This window comes from Odontesthes bonariensis, chromosome 8, assembly GCF_027942865.1.
Source record: "Odontesthes bonariensis isolate fOdoBon6 chromosome 8, fOdoBon6.hap1, whole genome shotgun sequence".
Taxonomy (NCBI): Eukaryota; Metazoa; Chordata; class Actinopteri; order Atheriniformes; family Atherinopsidae; genus Odontesthes; species Odontesthes bonariensis.
Genome location: NC_134513.1, coordinates 203,585 through 228,833, shown reverse-complemented (window position 1 = coordinate 228,833; position 25,249 = coordinate 203,585). Strand labels below are relative to the sequence as shown.

Below are 25,249 nucleotides of genomic sequence, written 5' to 3'. Positions count from 1 at the left end.
ATAACCAGCCATGTTTAAACCTAAACCTGAACATGATAACCAGCCATATTTAAACCTAAACATGATAACCAGCCATGTTTAAACCTAAACATGAACATGATAACCAGCCATGTTTAAACCTAAACCTAAACATGATCACCAGCCATGTTTAAACCTAAACATGAACATGATAACCAGCCATGTTTAAACCTAAACCTGAACATGATAAACAGCCATGTTTAAACCACAGTGGTAAACTCTCACTTGACTTAAAAACTGTAAATGTAACGTGGAACGACAGATTCAGACTCAGTGGGATGATGCAGATGTTCCTACGGTTCCGTTTCCAGATGGTTTCACTGCTGCTACACAAAGATCTGCAGAGTTTTATCATCTAATCTGAGGGACTGAAAGGGGGAGGTGACTCCAGATGAATCCATCCCTGGGTCTCACTGGGTCAGTTGCCATGGAAACCAGCTCAGGGGGAGTCTGGCAATATGAGTGCAAGCACCGCAAAGCAATAAAGAAACACAAACAGACACAAACACCTGAACTGACCAGCGAGGCTCGGCGGGAGCGCCGGCTGAGCGGCTGGTCGAAGGGCGGGCTGCTGAGCTGCAGCTTCTCCAGGTAACCGTCGGGGATTCGGATATCAGCAGGCAGGGACAGGCGCTTATTCAGGTCCTAAAACACACAAATATAAGGAGATATCTCACATTTCTGTCAGTTACCAGCACAAAGTGAGAGGAGAGGAAATGTTCTGCCACACGACCTGTGAGGCGAGTTTAAGCTCCGCCCACAGTCATGAGTTTAAGCTCCGCCCACACAGTGCTGCAGCGTGAGGCGAGTTTAAAGCTGCAGTCGGCAGGTTTTCAAAATTGCGAGTCTAAAGTCGGAAAATTCGAACTGACAACTTTCAGGTCCCTCCCCCAACCTCTACCAAGCTCCGAATCGCCCCCCCAAACCCCTCCCCCTCTGTGGACGAGGTTGTGCACGTGAGTTCACACCAGTGTGAGCGCACACAAGCTGGGGCAGACTCACGCTCAGCAGCGTGTGCACAAGCTGTGATTGACAGGTAGGATTCCTCCCCCCTAACTTGATTGGTTAAAAACAGCCGGGAGCGCTCGGTTTTTGCAAGCATGATTACAGGCTTCAGAGGGAGCTACAGATTTCGTTATTTTACCTAAACAGCCTATTTAATATTCTACTTCCAGAATCCCATGACAGTTCAAGCTAATATGACTAAAAAAAAGTTGCCGACCGCAGCTTTAAGCTCCGCCCACACAGTGATGCAGCATGAGGCGAGTTTAAGCTCCGCCCAGTCATGAGTTTAAGCTCCGCCCACACAGTCATGCAGCGAGTTTAAGCTCCGCCCACAGTCATGCAGCGAGTTTAAGCTCCGCCCATACAGTCATGCAGCGAATTTAAGCTCCGCCCACACAGTGATGCAGCGTGAGGAGAGTTTAAGCTCCGCCCACACAGTCATGCAGCGAGTTTAAGCTCCGCCCACACAGTGCTGCAGCGTGAGGCGAGTTTAAGCTCCACCCACACAGTCATGCAGCGAGTTTAAGCTCCGCCCACACAGTGCTGCAGCGTGAGGCGAGTTTAAGCTCCACCCACACAGTCATGCAGCAAGTTTAAGCTCCGCCCACACAGTGCTGCAGCGTGAGGCGAGTTTAAGCTCCGCCCAAACAGTGCTGCAGAGTGAAGAGAATAATTAATATTATTATAATATGATCATAAAAAAATAGGTCTGCGTGTGCGACAGTGGAAACAAATTTGTTGTACGCTCCTCTGCCAGCAGGGGGCAGGAGACCACCTTCTGTGGACATTTAGCATCACTCCATTAGCAGGGTGGAGGTTTACTTTAGCACCACTCCATTAGCAGGGCGGAGGTTTACTTTAGCACCACTCCATTAGCAGGGCGGAGGTTTACTTTAGCACCACTCCATTAGCAGGGCGGAGGTTTACTTTAGCACCACTCCATTAGCAGGGCGGAGGTTTACTTTAGCACCACATAATTAGCAGGGCGGAGGTTTACTTTAGCACCACATAATTAGCAGGGCGGAGGTTTACTTTAGCATCACTCCATTAGCAGGGCGGAGGTTTACTTTAGCATCACTCCATTAGCAGGGCGGAGGTTTACTTTAGCATCACTCCATTAGCAGGGCGGAGGTTTACTTTAGCATCACATCATTAGCAGGGCGGAGGTTTACTTTAGCACCACTCCATTAGCAGGGCGGAGGTTTACTTTAGCATCACATCATTAGCAGGGCGGAGGTTTACTTTAGCACCACTCCATTAGCAGGGCGGAGGTTTACTTTAGCACCACTCCATTAGCAGGGCGGAGGTTTACTTTAGCACCACTCCATTAGCAGGGCGGAGGTTTACTTTAGCACCACATCATTAGCAGGGCGGAGGTTTACTTTAGCACCACTCCATTAGCAGGGCGGAGGTTTACTTTAGCATCACATCATTAGCAGGGCGGAGGTTTACTTTAGCACCACTCCATTAGCAGGGCGGAGGTTTACTTTAGCATCACTCCATTAGCAGGGCGGAGGTTTACTTTAGCATCACTCCATTAGCAGGGCGGAGGTTTACTTTAGCACCACATCATTAGCAGGGCGGAGGTTTACTTTAGCATCACTACATTAGCAGGGCGGAGGTTTACTTTAGCATCACTCCATTAGCAGGGCGGAGGTTTACTTTAGCACCACTCCATTAGCAGGGCGGAGGTTTACTTTAGCACCACTCCATTAGCAGGGCGGAGGTTTACTTTAGCACCACATCATTAGCAGGGCGGAGGTTTACTTTAGCACCACATCATTAGCAGGGCGGAGGTTTACTTTAGCACCACTCCATTAGCAGGGCGGAGGTTTACTTTAGCACCACTCCATTAGCAGGGCGGAGGTTTACTTTAGCACCACTCCATTAGCAGGGCGGAGGTTTACTTTAGCACCACTCCATTAGCAGGGCGGAGGTTTACTTTAGCACCACTCCATTAGCAGGGCGGAGATTTACTTTAGCACCACTCCATTAGCAGGGCGGAGGTTTACTTTAGCACCACATCATTAGCAGGGCGGAGGTTTACTTTAGCACCACTCCATTAGCAGGGCGGAGGTTTACTTTAGCACCACATCATTAGCAGGGCGGAGGTTTACTTTAGCACCACTCCATTAGCAGGGCGGAGGTTTACTTTAGCATCACTCCATTAGCAGGGCGGAGGTTTACTTTAGCATCACTCCATTAGCAGGGCGGAGGTTTACTTTAGCATCACTCCATTAGCAGGGCGGAGGTTTACTTTAGCATCACTCCATTAGCAGGGCGGAGGTTTACTTTAGCACCACTCCATTAGCAGGGCGGAGGTTTACTTTAGCACCACTCCATTAGCAGGGCGGAGGTTTACTTTAGCACCACTCCATTAGCAGGGCGGAGGTTTACTTTAGCATCACATCATTAGCAGGGCGGAGGTTTACTTTAGCACCACTCCATTAGCAGGGCGGAGGTTTACTTTAGCATCACTCCATTAGCAGGGCGGAGGTTTACTTTAGCACCACATCATTAGCAGGGCGGAGGTTTACTTTAGCATCACTACATTAGCAGGGCGGAGGTTTACTTTAGCATCACTCCATTAGCAGGGCGGAGGTTTACTTTAGCACCACTCCATTAGCAGGGCGGAGGTTTACTTTAGCACCACTCCATTAGCAGGGCGGAGGTTTACTTTAGCACCACTCCATTAGCAGGGCGGAGGTTTACTTTAGCACCACTCCATTAGCAGGGCGGAGGTTTACTTTAGCACCACATCATTAGCAGGGCGGAGGTTTACTTTAGCACCACATCATTAGCAGGGCGGAGGTTTACTTTAGCACCACTCCATTAGCAGGGCAGAGGTTTACTTTAGCACCACTCCATTAGCAGGGTGGAGGTTTACTTTAGCACCACTCCATTAGCAGGGCGGAGGTTTACTTTAGCACCACATCATTAGCAGGGCGGAGGTTTACTTTAGCACCACTCCATTAGCAGGGCAGAGGTTTACTTTAGCACCACTCCATTAGCAGGGCGGAGGTTTACTTTAGCACCACTCCATTAGCAGGGCGGAGGTTTACTTTAGCACCACTCCATTAGCAGGGCAGAGGTTTACTTTAGCACCACTCCATTAGCAGGGCGGAGGTTTACTTTAGCACCACTCCATTAGCAGGATGGAGGTTTACTTTAGCACCACTCCATTAGCAGGGCGGAGGTTTACTTTAGCACCACTCCATTAGCAGGGCGGAGGTTTACTTTAGCACCACTCCATTAGCAGGGCGGAGATTTACTTTAGCACCACTCCATTAGCAGGGCGGAGGTTTACTTTAGCACCACATCATTAGCAGGGCGGAGGTTTACTTTAGCACCACTCCATTAGCAGGGCGGAGGTTTACTTTAGCACCACTCCATTAGCAGGGCGGAGATTTACTTTAGCACCACTCCATTAGCAGGGCGGAGGTTTACTTTAGCACCACTCCATTAGCAGGGCGGAGGTTTACTTTAGCACCACATCATTAGCAGGGCGGAGGTTTACTTTAGCACCACTCCATTAGCAGGGCGGAGGTTTACTTTAGCACCACTCCATTAGCAGGGCGGAGGTTTACTTTAGCACCACATCATTAGCAGGGCGGAGGTTTACTTTAGCACCACTCCATTAGCAGGGCGGAGGTTTACTTTAGCACCACTCCATTAGCAGGGCGGAGGTTTACTTTAGCACCACTCCATTAGCAGGGCGGAGGTTTACTTTAGCATCACTCCATTAGCAGGGCGGAGGTTTACTTTAGCACCACTCCATTAGCAGGGCGGAGATTTACTTTAGCACCACTCCATTAGCAGGGCGGAGGTTTACTTTAGCACCACTCCATTAGCAGGGCGGAGGTTTACTTTAGCACCACTCCATTAGCAGGATGGAGGTTTACTTTAGCACCACTCCATTAGCAGGGCGGAGGTTTACTTTAGCACCACTCCATTAGCAGGGCGGAGGTTTACTTTAGCACCACTCCATTAGCAGGGCGGAGGTTTACTTTAGCATCACTCCATTAGCAGGGCGGAGGTTTACTTTAGCACCACTCCATTAGCAGGGCGGAGGTTTACTTTAGCGCCACTCCATTAGCAGGGCGGAGGTTTACTTTAGCACCACTCCATTAGCAGGGCGGAGGTTTACTTTAGCACCACTCCATTAGCAGGGCGGAGGTTTAATGGACTGGGTCTCACCTCCATGGAGATCCTCCGCTGGACTCGGTTCCTCAGGCAGACGCCGGTCGGGGACTGAACCTCGTCGGAGGACGTTCCAGACGCCTGGTCGCTCTCCCCATCGGAGCCCATCTTCAGGTTCTCATGAACGATGTCTGAAAACATGGAAACACGTCTGATAAATACGATGGAGCGAGGCTGTTAAGAGCTTTAAAAACCAACATCAAAAGTTTAAAATCAGTTCTATAAAGGACAGGAAGCCGATGGAGGGAGTTAAGAACAGGAGTGATGTGCACACGTCTGTTGGTGTTGGTTAGAAGACGGGCAGCAGCGTTCTGCACCAGCTGAAGGCGACTGAGAAGACCGGGAGACGCCCGCATAAAGGGCATTAAAATAGTCTGACCTCGAACTTATTAGGGCACGGATGGCTTTCTCAAGGTCATGACGACTTAAAAACATTTTAACTTTGGCCAGGAGACGCAGCTGGAAAAAACTAGTCCTGACGACATAATTAATGTGTTCGTCCGAACTCAGATCAAAGGTCAAAGGTCACTCCCACAGTGTCCCCAAACAATTCAATTCAATTCATTTTTATTTATATAGCGCCAAATACAACAAATGTCATCTCAAGGCACTTAGATAACACAATAAATTCAGTTTATTCATTTAAATGGAGAGCACTTTGGGCCAACCGCTGCTTTATATCAGCAACACAATTAAACACAGAACATTGTGCACTGTTACTATGTGGCTTCAATGGTAGATAAATGTGTAAATCGTCTGCATAATGGTGGACAGAAAGGTTGTTCCTGGCTAACTGACCCAAGTGGTAGCATGTACAATGAGAAGAGGATAGGGCCAAGAATGGATCCCTGAGGGACTCCGCAGGAGAGAGGAGCACTGTTAGAGGAAAGGTCACCGACCATAACGGAGAAGGTTCTACTGGACGAGTAACAAACCACTTCAATGCAGAGCTGTGGATGGCAACATAATTACTGGAAGGTGGAGAAATGGAGGAAAGATGTTAGACAGCCGGAGATAAAGGAGGGAAAGTGGGACAGATCAGATGATTTAAAGGTTTTGAACTTTCCTTCTACTCTCACCTACCCTCCTTTATCTCCTGCTGTCTAACATCTTCCCTTCCTTCCTTCCTTCCTTCCTTCCTTCCTTCCTTCATCTTATGTTCTTATACTCAATCCATTCCTTTACCCAGAAACCTTACATGGTTTCATTCTTTCTTTACTCCACCCCTCAAACACCACCTCCTGCCTTCCTTCTCTCTGAGCAGCATCGATGTCCTACTTAACTGTTCTGTTTTTAGCTTTAAGTCCGTCTATCTGGGACAGGGTCCACTCAGGGGGTCCCGTCTGTGGAAACAGCCCCAAAGGAACCTCAAACTGCCTCCAACACCACAATCCCCCCCCCCAGCTGGTGTATGGGTTAGCCTAACCGTCCCGTCCCCCCCGCTGGTGTATGGGTTAGCCTAACCGTCACCCCCCCAAGCTGGTGTATGGGTTAGCCTAATCCCCCCCCCAGGTGGTGTATGGGTTAGCCTAACCGTCCCGTCCCCCCCGCTGGTGTATGGGTTAGCCTAACCGTCACCCCCCCCAGCTGGTGTATGGGTTAGCCTAACCGTCCCCCCCAGCTGGTGTATGGGTTAGCCTAACCGTCCCCCCCCAGCTGGTGTATGGGTTAGCCTAACCGTCCCCCCCAGCTGGTGTATGGGTTAGCCTAACCGTCCCCCCCCAGCTGGTGTATGGGTTAGCCTAACCGTCTCACCCAGGCGGCTGCCGTTGCGCGGCATGGCCATGAAGGACCCGAGGGAGCCGCCGATGACGCTGTGAGGGCGGCGGAGGGGCGGCTTCTTGAAGGAGCCGGTGTACTGGTGCAGGAAGGAGTGCATGCTGTGTGAGGTGGGGGGGCGGCCGTTCCTCATGAAGGGCTCTGAAACACAACAAGGACACAGAACTTTAGGTAAAGGGTTAAAGGTCACCCCAAGGTCAGAAACCCAAGAGCTACATCTCAGACTCTGCAGGCCTCAGTTAGTATGTTAAAGGTTAAAGGTCACCCCAAGGTCAGAAACCCAAGAGCTACATCTCAGACTCTGCGGGCCTCAGTTAGCATGTTAAAGGTTAAAGGTCACCCCAAGGTCAGAAACCCAAGAGCTACATCTCAGACTCTGCGGGCCTCAGTTAGCATGTTAAAGGTTAAAGGTCACCCCAAGGTCAGAAACCCAAGAACTACATCTCAGACTCTGCGGGCCTCAGTTAGCATGTTAAAGGTTAAAGGTCACCCCAAGGTCAGAAACCCAAGAACTACATCTCAGACTCTGCGGGCCTCAGTTAGCATGTTAAAGGTTAAAGGTCACCCCAAGGTCAGAAACCCAAGAGCTACATCTCAGACTCTGCAGGACTCAGTTAGCATGTTAAAGGTTAAAGGTCACCCCAAGGTCAGAAACCCAAGAGCTACATCTCAGACTCTGCAGGCCTCAGTTAGCATGTTAAAGGTTAAAGGTCACCCCAAGGTCAGAAACCCAAGAGCTACATCTCAGACTCTGCAGGCCTCAGTTAGCGTGTGAAAGAAGAGAAGGTGATGGGTTACTGAGGCTGTTTACAGCTGAGCAGCTTGAATGCTCCTTTAAACGGCTCCATCAGTACATCAGGAGTCTCACTTCCCCTCTCATCGAGCCATTAAAGCGTCACCACTTCTGGTTAATGTGGATAACCACCAGAGGTTTACCCCACAGCTGTAAATGTTCAGGGAAAGATGGATCGTTCTGTTGGTCACGAGTGGCAGCTAACCGGTGTCACATGTCCTCCGACAGCTGACTGGAAGTTAGCCCACGATGTTACATCACAGGAAGACTCTGAGAGGACGGCTGGATCTGTTCTTCTGTCACATTCTGAGCACAGAAAGCTCACGAATGAACTCAGAAAACACTTAATATTATTAATTTATTTATAAACCCTCATAATTCAGAATATATTTAATCATATTTCATATTATTTAACATTTACAAGCTGTGGTAAAACAAGCTGATTACATCTAAAGTCTGACAAAAACATTTGGATTTTATCAGAAAGAAGGAAAACGGTTAGAGCGTCCGTCATGTGGTGAGAGGGTGGAGCTCCTGGATGCTGCAGCAGCCGACACTAACCCCGGGGTAAGGGTTATTCCAGAATTAAAGTCCTATAAAAAGTTAAAATAATGTCCCTGAATGAACAGAAACACAGACTTCCTGATCATTGATCAGATGTTTTTATATGAGAGCAGCTAACAAAAGCTAATTTAAACAGATGTGTTGGTTAAACAGATGTGAACACATCTGTGAGGGATAATATTAACGGTAACTCATGTGTATGGTTCAGTGTGTCTCATCAGGGAAATACCCTTTATTTAAATTATTTGACCCGTATGATGGTATTATGGGATGTCCTGATCATCCAGCTGATCTTTCTCCTGTGATTTTATTTTGTAATACGTGTCCTGGTGGTCCGCTTACGCCACCTGAGAGGCGTGTTATTGATCAGTGATCAGAGCTCCCACACCTGCAGGCAGCTGGCTGCATTCCAACAGGTGAGGGGGGGGGGCACCTGAAACCTGATGACGCAGAGCTGCAGCTGTTCCCTGAGTAAACGAGGTTAATGTTACCGTTGTCCTTGGTGCCGCCGTCCTCCAGGGTCATCTGCTCGGCCAGTTCGGACAGAGACTCGTCGACGGTCTGGCTGGGGCGCAGCGTCAGCGAGAGGCGCTTCTTTATCCGCTTCATCTTCTCCATCGCAGGGCGGCGGCCGGCCTGAGGGACACAAACACAGAGTCAGCTAAGCGACATGTTAAGGATGTTAACGGAGCGCCTGTAGGTCCCAGAAGAATAACAAAGCTGCTTTAATCCAACATTCTTTCACTCTGCATACGAGCTTAAATCACACGCTGCTGCTCCAGGCCACAGGAAATGATGCAGGTTCATCTGGGTCCAGAACACCTTTTTACTCTGCAACTCTTCAGCTCCTTTTAGGGGTTAGGGTTACCCTACCACACAAAGGGTTAGGCTTAGGGTTACCCTACCCCACAAAGGGTTAGCATTACTCTACCACACAAAGGGTTAGGCTTAGGGTTACCCTACCCTACAAAGGGTTAGGGTAACCCTACCCCACAAAGGGTTAGGGTTACCCTACCCCACAAAGGGTTAGCGTTACTCTACCCCACAAAGGGTTAGGCTTAGGGTTACCCTACCACACAAAGGGTTAGCGTTACTCTACCCCACAAAGGGTTAGCGTTACTCTACCCCACAAAGGGTTAGGCTTAGGGTTACCCTACCCCACAAAGGGTCAGGGTTAGGGTTCCCCTACCGTACCCCACAAAGGGTCAGGGTTAGGGTTCCCCTACCCTACCCCACAAAGGGCCAGGGTTAGGGTTCCCCTACCCTATCCCACAAAAGGTCAGGGTTAGGGTTCCCCTACTCTACCCCACAAAAGGTCAGGGTTAGTGTTCCCCTACTCTACCCCACAAAAGGTCTGGGTTAGTGTTCCCCTACCCTATCCCACAAAAGGTTTGGGTTAGGGTTACTCTACCCCACAAAGCTGCACCACCAGCATCCAACAGCTCTGCAGATTTCTTTCATTTAGGAAATGTTGCAAACAATGAAAACCACCATGATCTTATCAGTTTTAAATAAAGCTGGCCACACTTCAGTCTCAGTGTGATGGTTCCAGCAGGAACGTGATGGTGGCCACTGGGCGCCATCAGCACGCAGATCTGATGATGTCACGTACGCACGCTCAGGAAAAGCGAGTGAGCGGTCCCACAGCTGGGTGAGAAAGGTCAGAAAACTCCCCCAAAGAGGCTGAAAACTCAGAAATGAGCTCACACACACATTCTGCCCGAACGTGCACATTCACATGCACGCTGACAGGCCATGAGATAAACGCTCTTTGTCTCCGAACAGAGAAGTGTAACACAGCCGGGTTTATCTGAGCTGAACACACAGAGGCTCATGTGACATCTGCCTGAACACATGTGCACAACACACAACCCATCCCAAAACATCCAAAAACAACTCAAAACAACCCAAAACAACCCAAAACAACTCAAAACAACCCAAAACAACCCAAAACAACCCTAACCTGCTTCTGCTGCTTTTCATAATGAACCCCACAACATGCCCATCCTTCATATGTGTCAGTGAAACAGACTGAGGGAGACCCAGCTCATATTCTCCGGCAGCATCTCCAGATATTCACACTCGATCTGACCCAGATTCCCAGCATCCTCAGCTCCTCTGGATGCTTCCCGGGGGCATCAAGGGAATTCTGAAGGGGGAACTTCAAAGGACGACAAGGAAAACCTAATTTCACCCACTCCTCCCACCTCCACCCATGTCCTCTTTGCTTTTTTTACTCCATCCTCTTTTTCCCCAGAAACCGGATGTAATGAAGGAGAAAATGTGGCTTCACAGTTCTACATTTGATTTGGGGGCCGTGGGTGAAGGTGTGAATGTGAAGAGGAAGAAGAAGAAGAACATAGAGAGTGGGAAAATAATGGAGGCTGTGTTCAAAACCTCATACTTCTCCTACTCATCCTAACCTTTTGAGTTAGTACGCGAATTTGAGTAAGGCAGAAGTTCCCGGATGCATACTAGATTCTCCTAAATGTTGGGTATGCATCATGAGGTTACTACTCATACTCAAACTACCCAAGATGCAACGTAACGTGACGTCGCTGATCGTCATTTCCTGTCAAAACGGCCGTTTCAAGCTAGCTACAACGAGGGTAGGTTCACTTCCTGTTTTCAAAACAAAAGCACCAATTGTATGGTAATGGCTTTCCCTATGATAAAAGGCAACGGGTATTTTATTTTGTGAAAATAACCGGAAGTGCGTTAGCTCACTGCGGCTAGCTTTAGTAGCGCCGAATTCGTGGGAACAAAATTGTAAACAGCCGGTATTTTGTCAGGTTCTCAACACGTTGGGGATCTTTCCGTTGGAATGTTTCCTCATTTCCTGGTTTCACCAGGTGAGCCTGGGCTCCACCAGCAGATATTATAAAGCTGATATTGCTTAAATAAACTCTTTCTGGACATTTTCACCTTGGAATGTTTTTTGATTCACTGACTTTCAGATTAAACGGTGGAAAAACGGCCTAAATAAAAGTTTGTTTTTGAGCTTTTCTGCCCGATGACAAACAAAAGGAGCACAAATATAAAGTTGAAGACTTCTCATCAGCGAGTCGGCATCATCAGCACCCCCCCCATTGGCTGAACCCCACTCAGTACAGTTACAAGTATGTGTTTGTGAGGCTGAAAGAACGTGAACACACAGAGCATCGGAGCTGCTGCCGGGCGGTGGGCGCTGCGCTCTGAAAGGAGCTTTGTTTGGTCCCAGAGAAACCAAACAGGAGCTTCAGCATGACTGAGCCAGAGGGGGCAGCTGAAATAACCCTCTGTGAGCATGTAAACCCTCTTACACTAAACCCTCGTACACTAAACCCTCGTACCCTAAACCCTGGTACACTAAACCCTCGTACCCTAAACCCTGGTACACTAAACCCTCGTACCCTAAACCCTCGTACCCTAAACCCTCGTACCCTAAACCCTCGTACCCTAAACCCTGGTAAACTATACCCTCGTACCCTAAACCCTCGTACCCTAAACCCTCGTACCCTTAACCCTGGTACCCTAAACCCTCGTACCCTAAACCCTCGTACACAAAAGAGTCTCTCTCTGTGACTGGATCAACCCGAGGATGCAGGCAGACCAAGCTGTGAGGAAGCCCCGGGGTAGACCTGAACAGGAGGGCTTTAATGCCCCATCTGGTCCTGGAGGAGCTGGAGGAACTCTGCATCACGGCTCCCTGACTGAGAAACTCAGCTCAGATTCAGACAAACTGAAGGAGAGAAAAGCTTCTGAAGCAGAACAACTGCTGTCCAGAGAAAGGACATATTGTGAGTTAAATCCAGTTATTTCAGGAGTTCTTCAGCTGACAAATAACATCCCAGCAGGTTCCTTATTTCACAGATCACAACATCACATGCTAACCGTTACCATGGAGATAAGAAACAAAGAACCCAACAAATAATAAACAAAAACAAGTTTCAGGAAGAAGAAGAAAGAATGGATTAATGGTTTAAAGCGAGGAAAGAAGAAGAAGATGGAGATGAGCTGACCCCTAACCCTGCTGCCTCCCTGTCAGCTGAGAGGCGACCGGCTCTGAAGCTGAGGCCCGACGCCCTGGGGTGTGTGTGTGTGTGTGTGTGTGTGTATATGTGTGTGTACATGTGTGTGTGCATGTGAGGCCTGAGGTCAACCCAAAGGCATCACAGTGTGTTCTCCCTCCAATCACCAACAGAGATGCAGGTTAGCTGATCCTCTTATCTTCACCCGGCTATAATCACCACACACACTCACTCTGTGGGAGGCAGGTCGTTCAGCTGCGGCCCAGGTAACAGTTTGCTGTGCACTAATGCGTGCACGTGTTTGTGTAGATGCGTGCAGACTGGGAAAAGACAGGGTTGGTTTCCTCTGAAAGCTCCAGGTAACAGAAGGTAAAATAACTACAGAAAGCTAACCTGCAGCCTCACCGATGTCAAGTGACGTGAAGTGATGCAAAGTGACGTAAAGTGATGTGAAGTGATGTAAAGTGATGCAAAGTGACGTAAAGTGATGTGAAGTGATTTAAAGTGATGCAAAGTGATGTAAAGTGATGCAAAGTGATGCAAAGTGATGTAAAGTGATGCAAAGTGACGCAAAGTGATGTAAAGTGATGCAAAGTGATGCGAAGTGATGCAAAGTGATGCGAAGTGATGTAAAGTGATGCAAAGTGACGTAAAGTGATGTGAAGTGATGTAAAGTGATGCAAAGTGATGCAAAGTGATGCGAAGTGATGCAAAGTGATGCGAAGTGATGTAAAGTGATGCAAAGTGACGTAAAGTGATGTGAAGTGATTTAAAGTGATGCAAAGTGATGTAAAGTGATGCGAAGTGATGCAAAGTGATGCGAAGTGATGTAAAGTGATGCAAAGTGACGTAAAGTGATGTGAAGTGATTTAAAGTGATGCAAAGTGATGTAAAGTGATGCAAAGTGATGCAAAGTGATGTAAAGTGATGCAAAGTGACGTAAAGTGACGTAAAGTGATGTAAAGTGATGTAAAGTGATGCAAAGTGATGCGAAGTGATGTAAAGTGATGCAAAGTGATGTAAAGTGATGCAAAGTGATGCAAAGTGATGTACAGTGATGTAAAGTGACGCAAAGTGACGTAAAGTGACGTAAAGTGATGTAAAGTGATGCAAAGTGATGCAAAGTGATGTACAGTGATGTAAAGTGACGCAAAGTGACGTAAAGTGACGCAAAGTGACGTGAAGTGACATAAATTGATGTAAAGTGATGCGAAGTGATGCAAAGTGATGTAAAGTGATGCAAAGTGATGTAAAGTGATGCAAAGTGATGTAAAGTGATGCAAAGTGATGTAAAGTGATGCGAAGTCATGTGAAGTGATATAAATGTATGTAAAGTGATGCGAAGTGATGCAAAGTGATGCAAAGTGATATAAAGTGATGCAAAGTGATGCAAAGTGATGCAAAGTGATGTAAAGTGATGTAAAGTGATGCGAAGTGATGCAAAGTAATGTAAAGTCATGCGAAGTGATGTAAAGTAATGCAAAGTGATGTAAAGTGATGCAAAGTGAAGTGATGTAAAGTGATGTAAAGTGATGCAAAGTGAAGTGATGTAAAGTGATGCAAAGTGAAGTGATATAAAGTGATGCAAAGTGATGCAAAGTGATGCGAAGTGATGTAAAGTGATGCAAAGTGAAGTGATATAAAGTGATGCAAAGTGATGTAGTCATGTGAAGTGATATAAAGTGATACAAAGTGATGTAAAGTCATGTGAAGTGATATAAAGTGATATAAAGTGATGCAAAGTGATGCAAAGTGATGTAAAGTGATGCAAAGTGATGCAAAGTGAAGTGATATAAAGTGATGCAAAGTGATGTAAAGTGATGCAAAGTGATGCAAAGTGATGCAAAGTGAAGTGATATAAAGTGATGCAAAGTGATGTAAAGTGATGCAAAGTGATGTAAAGTGAAGTGATATAAAGTGATGCAAAGTGATGTAAAGTCATGTGAAGTGATATAAAGTGATGCAAAGTCATGTAAAGTGATGTAAAGTAATGCAGTGATGTAAAGTGATGCAAAGTGATGTAAAGTCATGTAAAGTGATGCAAAGTAATGTAAAGTGATATAAAGTGATGTAAAGTGATATAGTGATGTAAAGTGATATAGTGATGTAAAGTGATGCAAAGTGATGTAAAGTCATGTAAAGTGATGTAAAGTAATGTAAAGTGATATAAAGTGATGTAAAGTGATGCAAAGTGATGTAAAGTGATGCAAAGTGATGTAAAGTGATGTAAAGTGATGCAAAGTGATGGAAAGTGAAGTGATATAAAGTGATGCAAAGTGATGTAAAGTCATGTGAAGTGATATAAAGTGATGCAAAGTCATGTAAAGTGATGCAAAGTGATGTAAAGTAATGCAGTGATGTAAAGTGATGTAAAGTGATATAGTGATGTAAAGTGATGCAAAGTGATAAAGTGATTTAAAGTGATGTAAAGTGATATAAAGTCATGTAAAGTGATGCAAAGTGATGCAAAGTGATGTAAAGTCATGTAAAGTGATGTAAAGTAATGTAAAGTGATGTAAAGTGATGCAAAGTGATGCAAAGTGATGCAAAGTGATGCAAAGTGATGTAAAGTGATGCAAAGTGATGTAAAGTGATGTAAAGTGATGCAAAGTGATGTAAAGTGATGCAAAGTAATGTAAAGTAATGTAAAGTGATGCAAAGTGATGCAAAGTGATGTAAAGTGATGTAAAGTGATGTAAAGTGATGTAAAGTGACGCAAAGTGATGCAAAGTGATGTAAAGTGATCCAAAGTAATGTAAAGTGATGCAAAGTGATGTAAAGTGATGCAAAGTAATGCAAAGTGATGTAAAGTGATGTAAAGTGATGTAAAGTGATGTAAAGTGATGCAAAGTGATGCAAAGTGATGCAAAGTGATGCAAAGTAATGTAAAGTGATGTAAAGTGATGCAAAGTGATGTAAAGTGATGCAAAGTAATGTAAAGTAATGTAAAGTGATGCAAAGTGATGCAAAGTGATGTAAAGTGATCCAAAGTAATGTAAAGTGATGCAAAGTGATGTAAAGTGATCCAAAGTAATGTAAAGTGATGTAAAGTGATGCAAAGTGATGTAAAGTGATGTAAAGTGATGCAAAGTGATGTAAAGTGAAGTGATATAAAGTGATGCAAAGTGATGTAAAGTCATGTGAAGTGATATAAAGTGATGCAAAGTCATGTAAAGTGATGCAAAGTGATGTAAAGTAATGCAGTGATGTAAAGTGATGTAAAGTGATGCAAAGTGATGTAAAGTCATGTGAAGTGATATAAAGTGATGCAAAGTCATGTAAAGTGATGCAAAGTGATGTAAAGTAATGCAGTGATGTAAAGTGATGTAAAGTGATATAGTGATGTAAAGTGATGCAAAGTGATAAAGTGATTTAAAGTGATGTAAAGTGATATAAAGTCATGTAAAGTGATGCAAAGTGATGCAAAGTGATGTAAAGTCATGTAAAGTGATGTAAAGTAATGTAAAGTGATGTAAAGTGATGTAAAGTGATGCAAAGTGATGCAAAGTGATGCAAAGTGATGTAAAGTGATGCAAAGTGATGCAAAGTGATGTAAAGTGATGTAAAGTGATGCAAAGTGATGTAAAGTGATGCAAAGTAATGTAAAGTAATGTAAAGTGATGCAAAGTGATGCAAAGTGATGTAAAGTGATCCAAAGTAATGTAAAGTGATGCAAAGTGATGTAAAGTGATGTAAAGTGATGCAAAGTAATGCAAAGTGATGTAAAGTGATGTAAAGTGATGCAAAGTGATGTAAAGTGATGTAAAGTGATGCAAAGTGATGTAAAGTGATGCAAAGTTATGCAAAGTGATGCAAAGTGATGCAAAGTGATGCAAAGTAATGTAAAGTGATGTAAAGTGATGCAAAGTGATGTAAAGTGATGCAAAGTAATGTAAAGTAATGTAAAGTGATGCAAAGTGATGCAAAGTGATGTAAAGTGATCCAAAGTAATGTAAAGTGATGTAAAGTGATGCAAAGTGATGTAAAGTGATCCAAAGTAATGTAAAGTGATGTAAAGTGATGCAAAGTGATGTAAAGTGATGCAAAGTGATGCAAAGTGATGTAAAGTGATGTAAAGTAATGTAAAGTGATGTAAAGTGATGCAAAGTGATGTAAAGTGATGTAAAGTGATGCAAAGTGATGTAAAGTGAAGTGATATAAAGTGATGCAAAGTCATGTAAAGTGATGCAAAGTGATGTAAAGTAATGCAGTGATGTAAAGTGATGTAAAGTGATATAGTGATGTAAAGTGATTTAAAGTGATGTAAAGTGATATAAAGTCATGTAAAGTGATGCAAAGTGATGCAAAGTAATGTAAAGTGATGCAAAGTGATGTAAAGTAATGTAAAGTGATGCAAAGTAATGTAAAGTGATGTAAAGTGATGCAAAGTGATGTAAAGTGATCCAAAGTAATGTAAAGTGATGTAAAGTGATGCAAAGTGATGTAAAGTGATGCAAAGTGATGCAAAGTGATGTAAAGTGATGTAAAGTGATGCAAAGTGATGCAAAGTGATGTAAAGTGATGCAAAGTGATGCAAAGTGATGCAAAGTGATGCAAAGTGATGTAAAGTGATGCAAAGTAATGTAAAGTAATGTAAAGTGATGCAAAGTGATGCAAAGTGATGTAAAGTGATCAAAGTAATGTAAAGTGATGTAAAGTGATGTAAAGTGATGTAAAGTGATGCAAAGTGATCCAAAGTAATGTAAAGTGATGTAAAGTGATCAAAGTAATGTAAAGTGATGTAAAGTGATGTAAAGTGATGCAAAGTGATCCAAAGTAATGTAAAGTGATGTAAAGTGATCACTTGTGACCACAGCAGCATCAGAAGGTGATTTCCTGTCAGAGAGCAGCAGCACCTAAAGCCTCCATGATGTTTGTCTGTCTGAAGGAACATCAGATCAGAGCTAATGAGCAGCTTCCGGCCCCTCGGGCACACACACACACACACACACACACACACACACACAGCTGGATGGACACAGCTGGATGGAAGCGACTTCCAAGAATGTGTGTTTTCCTGTCGGGATGTTTGGGAGGTAATTCAAACATTCAGCTGGATATGGAACATTCCAGAGGAGAGGGAAACTGGGAGATCCCAACATGTGAAAACCCACCTCTTCAGGAAACACTACCCTGATTCGCCCTCTTAGGACATCACCTGCTTCGTCCTAGTTCCTTACGCGCTTATTTGTTTCCTAAATTGTCTTCCCATCTGTCTAGGTACCTAACTTATCGCACTTACTCTAGCACTAGTTCTGCTCTTAGCTGTTTGGTTTTGGAAGGAAATGCACTTCTGATTTCTTGTGAGCTGAAGTTCTTTTGCCTACCGATGTGGAACGCACTTATTGTAAGTCGCTTTGGATAAAAGCGTCTGCAAAATGACCGTAATGTGATGTAATGTAATGTGATGTGATGGTTTATTCTGCTGTAGATCACTGGCTCCACCCACCTCCACCCAACAGCACACCACCCAAACCAGCGTGACTACACAGAGATACGAGGTCGTCTTACAGGAGCGAACAACAGGACTCTGACTCCCTCCATCAGCTCCTCCGCCTTTTTCTCACGCCCCAACATTCCCAGAGACGGACCCACCTCCCTTCGCCCGAGGCCTTGGGCAGCAGGTGTTCTCCACACGGGGGGGGCTGTAGACCGAGCTCTTCCCCATCATCCTATCAATGTGGGACATCCCAGCCTGGGAAGGAGACTCAATATTTTCCTTAAATCCATCCCAGCAGACATTTCTGGACCAAAGGAAGATAGTTTCTGTACGTCTGCTGCGGCGGCTCTGAATCTGCGCTGAATAACAAACTTATCGTCTCCAACATCCAGAGTTTATCCCACAAGTTACAGCTGAAAAACAAACGGCTTCTCCTCCCAGACTGCAGAGAAGTGGAGTAAAACAGCTGCTATGAACAAAGGCTTCATCTTTGCTCCTTACTATGTTATTTGGGTAGTAAATGACGTCCAAACAGCGCTTCTCCTGCCACTAAAAGTAACTCTTTTCTCCTCTTGTGCATTAAAAAAAAACAACAAATATTCATCTTTTGTTTGCTCTGAAAATGTTTTGAGATGTTTAAAGAAAGAATGAAAAGTATTTGAGGTTCTTTGCATGTTTGATATGAAGTAATCCAAAATAAAACAGAAGTTATCATGTGTTCAAAGGAACATGAGAGAATTTGGCTAATTATCAAATAAACTATTTTATGTAGAACATGTTTAATATTTATTACTCTTATTCTGTTCTATGTTTCATTTTAGCTGCTAAAGAGATGCTGCAGAACGCAGTTTCTTTTATTCTTGTTCGATGACAGTAAAGCTTCTTCTTCTTCAGTAAACTCGGTGGAACAGACGTTTTATTTCTTCCCCCAGAAGAAGATTTTAACTAGGGCTGGGCAACGATTAAAATGTTTAATCTAATTAATCACATGATTTCCCTGATTAATCACGATTAATCATAGTAGTGTATAGCCTTTAGCATTATTTTAAATGTGCTGCCATATGAATGAAAGTTCCATAACATTTGTTGTGCAAACACACTTTTAACATCAGCATCTTTCTGTAGTTTTTATGTAGAAGCCTCGCTCCACTGTCATCCAGATGATGATGAACGAGGCCCCAGCCTGACAGATAACAGAATAACATGAATCTCTGGTCCTTACAGCCACATTTCAGACAGAATTAATTAGAGGTGGCTGCATCAAACAGCAACGAGGCCCAACTATTCTCCCTCTGGGCCTCAGGAGTGTCTGCAGAGCCCTTTCAAAGCTGCTTCCTGTGAACTTCTGATGCACTTTATTGGCACTGATTGCAGATAACGCTGGTCTGGGAGCCGGTGATTAACCCTTCAGGAAGAAAGCGGGTGGTTACAGACTCCCTGTAGGGTAAAAAAAGAAGAAGAGGAGATCTGCAGAATAATCCAGTTTGTCTGGAGTTTGGTTCCCAAAGACAGACGTTACAGTTTAGTTCAAAGAGCTGAGATCTGACTGATGAATCCTTTCATTGTTAAAGTGAAGAAGCAGCAGATGGTGAGCTGTGTGGGACGTGGCCTCAGAACCATTACTATGAACATGATCTAACAGCTATTAATAAAGCCGAGCATCAACTGATTTTAGATTTAATCTGACAATAAGCTGGAGATCACAGTTAACTCACTGATTCGTCCATCCATTTCATAAACCCGCTTAATCAAACTTAGGGCCGTGGGGGGGCTGCAGCCCATTCCAGCTGTCATTGGGCCAGAGTTCACCTGGACAGGTGGGCTGCCATCACAGAGACACCAGCTAACCTGACCTGCATGTCTTTGGACGGTGGGAGGAAGCCGGAGAACCCGGAGAGAACCCCCGCATGGAGAACATGCAGACTCCCCACAGACAGAACCAGCCGGGAATGGAACCTGGAACCCCTGCAGTGAGCAGACACCTCCTGCAGAACGGTTCATTCTAAATGAAAACAGCATCTCTACAGGTGGGATTCTCAGCTCCATCATATCTATGGTTCTGTACTGTGAGCAGGCGCGTCATTTCCGCCGGGGACGGTGGGGACGCGTCCCCGGCACTTTGTCTGACGAGCAGATTTGTCCCCACCACTTTCAAAAAGTAGAGAAAGTGCAAACGCCGCTTTTTCTAAAAACTATAATTTTATATCATGGCATTCTCCTAACCAAAGACTATTTGATCCGCTCTGCTTTCACTCTCCTTGTATGAATGCGCTTGCGATCAGCCCCCATTGCTGAACAGCAACTATGTTGAATGCGCTCCCACCAGGCACGGACTGAGCAGTCACGGTCGCTCATCACGCTCCCTCGTCACCCTAAAAAGTTCCTTCTTACTGACGTTTCAAAGGCACCTTTTCGCTATATATACCACTGAACTCGCTATACATTACACACTGACGGTGGGACCTTGATGATGCGTTTTATTATGGTTCATTTACATTACATTATTTTATTTCATCTGAATATATCTTCGTACGATGTAAAAATGTTTAAAATAAAAGAAATGTATATCTATCTATATTTTGTATGTGTTTGAGACAACTGGAGTAAAGCACTGCCTTGTGGGAATTTCATTTACCGGCTCCCGCCAAAAAAAAATAGAACGTAGAAGATTCAACATTCTGTAGCTTGTTGGTAAAAGTAAGAGATAAACGGGGACGGTAGATGTCGCGGATGGATTACTTACAACAATTTTAAAAAAATGAATCGAGGACCAGGAGGAGGTATTAAACGACAGAAGGGGGGAGCGGAGAAAAAGAGGGACGAATTGAACAGATTTTTCTCTGCAATCGCCAAGAAATACGTTCACAATGGGATAGCAACTACACAAATATGGATATTAACAAGATGTGTTGCACAGACGCTACGAACAAGACAAGGTAGGGGCCGAAGGATTTCCACTAATCATTGTGTCCGCCGTGGCACTATTTGTTTTTATATTTCATCTCATCTCCTTCACGTAGGGTCTGTCTGTATTGTCACTCACTTTTCTAAATCAGTGTGTAGCCTACTGTCATAAGCTGGTCTGTGGCTAGTCTGGCTAACCTAAAGAGTAATACAAGGCACACTTTTCACGATGTGTAAACCTGTTTAGCTTGTGGTAACTGCCTGGTAATCTATGGCAGGGCTGTTGTAGTTGTTCTTATTCCTATCTTCATGACTTGGTAATGGGTTCTCGATTTGACGGCTTGTCTAGCTGACAATTTTACAGTATCTCCATGTTGCTTTGTATTTAGCTCTGGACTGGTTAGCATAGAAGTTGGACTACCATAACTGTCTTGTCATGGGTCTCTCTCGAGTGGACAGCGATCTAAAGAAGGGACTTTTGCATATAAACACAGGGTGCAGGAGCGAAGTGGACATCAAAAACAAGTGGACGAATGTGTGTGTGTGTGTGTGTGTGTGTGTGTGTGTGTCTGTCTGTGCGTGCGTGCGTGCAGGCAAGTTTGATGCCCGGTGCCTGTTGTTTCTAGTTTGAAGCTTAATTTCGGCTTCTGAAACTTGAGTTTTGGATGTTGATGTGGTGCGCTGTCACCATTTTTCTATATGTCTGTGTGTTGCAAGTAATTACTGCTGCGAATCGCCTCATCATTCCATCTTCTTTGCCATTTATGTAGTATGACATTGCGCGTCAATAAATGCTTACAGTATGCGTCATGTGGTGAAGTGTGTGTGTGTGTGTGTGTGTGTGGGGGGGGGGGGGGGGGGGGGGGGGGGGGCTTTTGGCAAATGCTGGTCTACGGGGCCGCTTGTGGTTGCAAAATGCCAGGGCCGTGTTTTTACCCCAGTCCGTCACTGGCTCCCACACACTGCGCTGGCGGTCTCAGTCTGTTACAGTGGAACGAGCGATGAAAGACGTCGCTGGTGTTGCAGGTGAAGATTCGTCAGTGTTTATGATGCATACCAGGCGAGAGACAATGAATGAAAACTTATTTCACAGAGGCGTTGCTGCTCGTTCACTCTTGCCCGTTGTTTCATAGCCTGGCAATGTTTGAAAACTTTGTCAGGGCGAGGGCTGTTTGCAGCCAGGCTACGGCTCCTGATGCACTCATGCTTTTTCGAGGTTTGTCTGAGATTTTTTGGTGTGTCAAGGGCTGTGCAATAACCGAACAGGATGTTTCCGACAGCCTAAACAAGACCGCGCAGATGGCTTTTAACTTTTAATATGGGGACAATATCGCGTCAATACGCATCATCTAATGCGATGCCTATTATTTATCATGAAACCTCAATTCAGAAGTAATGGGCCAAGCTTGTAATTGTCCCCAGCACTTTTCAAACCTTATTCAGGTTTATAGTAATTGTCCCCAGCAGTTCTGAAATCAAACTGACGCCCATGACTGTGCGAACATCTGAGAACATCTGAGAACAACTGAGAACATCTGAGAACATCTGGGAACATCTGAGAACATCTGAGAACATCTGGGAACATCTGGGAACAACTGGGAACATCTGAGAACAACTGAGAACATCTGAGAACATCTGGGAACATCTGAGAACATCTGAGAACATCTGAGAACATCTGGGAACATCTGAGAACATCTGGGAACATCTGGGAACATCTGAGAACATCTGAGAACATCTGAGAACATCTGAGAACATCTGAGAACATCTGTCGGCCTCGGCTCTGATGGAAGCTTCCTGAAACCATCCCACGCCTCGCTGTCTAAAACAGACCTTAAATTAGAACAGAGTGTAAACAACACTTCATGTTTACTCCATATTATTCATCCTGATCCAGATGTTTGCTTTGAGACGCAGTACGTTAGAGCTCCAGATGTTCTTCCTTTAAGTTTTCACCTCCTGTCTGTAACCCAGGATGTAAGTAAACACCAACCCGACTGAGCTGAGCGAACCGCAGACTGAAACCTCAACAACAAGCGACTCCATCACTTTCACTTTCTTTTCTCTTTTGTTTCTTAAGAAGCAAACGGATGCAGAACAGAGTATAAAAGCTGTGGGGCCACATGTCAGAAACTTTAGGGTCAACTTTACCCGAGCTCACCGTGAGCCCTGCAACATGAATAAAAAAACTCTTTATTTCAACAGGAAACCTCCGTGTGCACGTGCGTGTGCACGTGTGTAATCCCTGTCTGCTGCTCTAACAACGCCACGGCCTAATCTCAGATTATCAGCCAATCAAACCAACTTAATCCCACCTACAGGACGTGATGTTCCTGAGCACCAGCAGACCTGAGGAGGGGCTTCATGCTGCAATAAGATGTTTCTATGCTGATGATGTCATCCTTTAACCGAGTCTGACAGAGAGGGGGGGGGCACAATGAACTCACATTCCTCACATAACTTTCTCACTGCTGTTCATCTGTTCTGCATCCAGTCTGAACTGAGCCCAGGAGTTAGTCAGGTCCCACAGAAAGTCTGTTAGGGACGTCTTTCTCTGAGACCCCCGATGAGGCTTGGGCCAGCAGCAGATGGATCAGCTGAAGGTCCAGATGCATCTCTCAGCTCCTGTGTCAGGTCTTTGCTGGATGTTTTCCTCTTTCTTAAGGACATCACTTTCAGATCCTGTTCATATGCTGGAGATAGTTCTTTAGGCCTGACACTTCTTCTTCTGTCCTCCACTTGTCCAGTTTCCTCAAATGTTTTAAGGACACACTGCACACCATGCTGAGATATGCCAAGTTTTCAGCTAACAGCTCTTTGGGAATCACCTTGTTGCTGCAGAAATCCTGTTTTCTGTCTGTCACACTGTGTTATCTTTGCTGTTTTTCACACATGCAGCTAAAGAAATGATGTGTCTGTGACAGGCTGCTGGGAACAAAGTGCCTAAAGATCCAGTTTAAAATGTGGACACAGCACTGGTTCATCCCTTTAGTTAGGAGCCTTTTTCCTGCCTGAATGCTTCACAGCTCAGAGTTAAGTGGCTTAACAAAGAAAAAACACATTCCTCTGAAGATGCTCAGGTACAAGGACTGGACTGAAGATGAGGGAAGAAGCAGGAAATGTCCAAAGAGAAACTGTGAGAGCTTCAGGAAGCTGCAGAACTGCTGATCAGGACACTTTAAAGGTTCCAGGAACAGAAAGAAATTAGGCTGATCAGGACTCTGGACCAGGATCCATGATGCAGATCTACACCAGCTCTGCTGCATTGGGGGGGGGGGGGGCAGCAGGGTAATTACTCTGTCCTCTGGGCTGCATCAGTCCCACAGCCAGCAGCCCACATCTGAATGTGGGGCAGCAGCCACTAAAGATGGAGCTGCCAGTTGTTCCAGATGAAAATCAGGTCAAACAGGAAGTCTGACAGCAGAATAAAATCATTACGATGTTCAGTGTGTTTCAGCTTTAGGGGAGCCGACAGCCCACATGTGCACGTGCACCACTGATGATGATGCCTCCTTATTCAGGTTCAGGGTCAAGGGTCAGGGGTCAGGGGTCAGGTTCAGGTTCAGGTTCAGGTTCAGGGTCAGGGGTCAGGGGTCAGGTTCAGGGTCAGGGGTCAGGTTCAGGTTCAGGGTCAGGGGTCAGGTTCAGGGTCAGGGGTCAGGTGCAGGGGTCAGGGGTCAGGTTCAGGGTCAGGTTCAGGGGTCAGGGGTCAGGGGTCAGGTTCAGGGGTCAGGGGTCAGGTTTCCTGCTGAAGGATGCTCACTGCAACAGAACATTCACCCTCGGCTCATCTTTAAACTGAAATAAATAAATAAAACTTGCTTATTTCATTCTGAATGCCTTCACTGAAGCTGAATGAATCTTTTTAACCCACAGACCTGCTGCTGGGTAAATATGAAGCAAAGTCTCACAATCTGGGGCCAAATATGGCGCCTGAAGATGTCCTGAAACACTGATTTTACACAGAATTTATATACAAAATGAGAGTTTTTAAGGAGTCATGTTCCGCCTGGCTGACTCTACCTGCACCAGGTGAACACACCTGAGGTCAAAGACACATTTTACCGCTGAAACACGCACAGTTTCACAGCTGAAAGCTGCAGAATATGCACAGAGTCCCGCTTCCTCCCCGGGTTCATCTCCACGCTCCTACGTACCGCGGCGGCGTCCATTATCGGACATAATACATCACATTCTGTGATGGCATTTAGGGCAAATTTACCTGAAAATGATCAATTCCGTGGTATCCAGCCGCTTCCCCGGAGCTGCCAGGCCGGATGCCCGGATGCCTCCTCCGCTTTATCCGCCCACCGAAGCGGCCGAAAACAGCTCCGTTTGGTTCTGTTCCGGGTCCAAACGCTCCGGCAGGGAAGCAAATTATCAACAAATTATCCTCCAGAAAACACAGGCCGACCGGACGGGCCTGGCCAACCCGAAAATGTCCTTAGTTCTGCGGTGAAGCCTTTAAAGAGGCTGGAGGAGCCAGCGTCGAGATACAGGAGGGCTGCAACCGTTTAAGCTAGCAGCGATGATGGAGGA

The 25,249-nt window shown here is 45.4% G+C and overlaps 1 protein-coding gene across 1 annotated transcript in view; it reads right to left on the bottom strand.

Moving 5' to 3' along the window:
* The window catches only part of cdk17 (cyclin dependent kinase 17), a 46,011-nt gene extending 20,762 nt beyond the window's left edge, over positions 1 to 25,249 (bottom strand). Inside the window, exons 1-5 of the mRNA XM_075471249.1 lie at positions 24,933 to 25,249; positions 8,851 to 8,995; positions 6,979 to 7,143; positions 5,221 to 5,354; positions 538 to 663 (exon numbers count right to left, since the gene is read on the bottom strand). Coding sequence (XP_075327364.1) covers positions 538 to 663; positions 5,221 to 5,354; positions 6,979 to 7,143; positions 8,851 to 8,977 — 552 coding nt within the window. The 5' untranslated portion in view covers positions 8,978 to 8,995; positions 24,933 to 25,249. The remainder of the gene's footprint in view (positions 1 to 537; positions 664 to 5,220; positions 5,355 to 6,978; positions 7,144 to 8,850; positions 8,996 to 24,932) is intronic.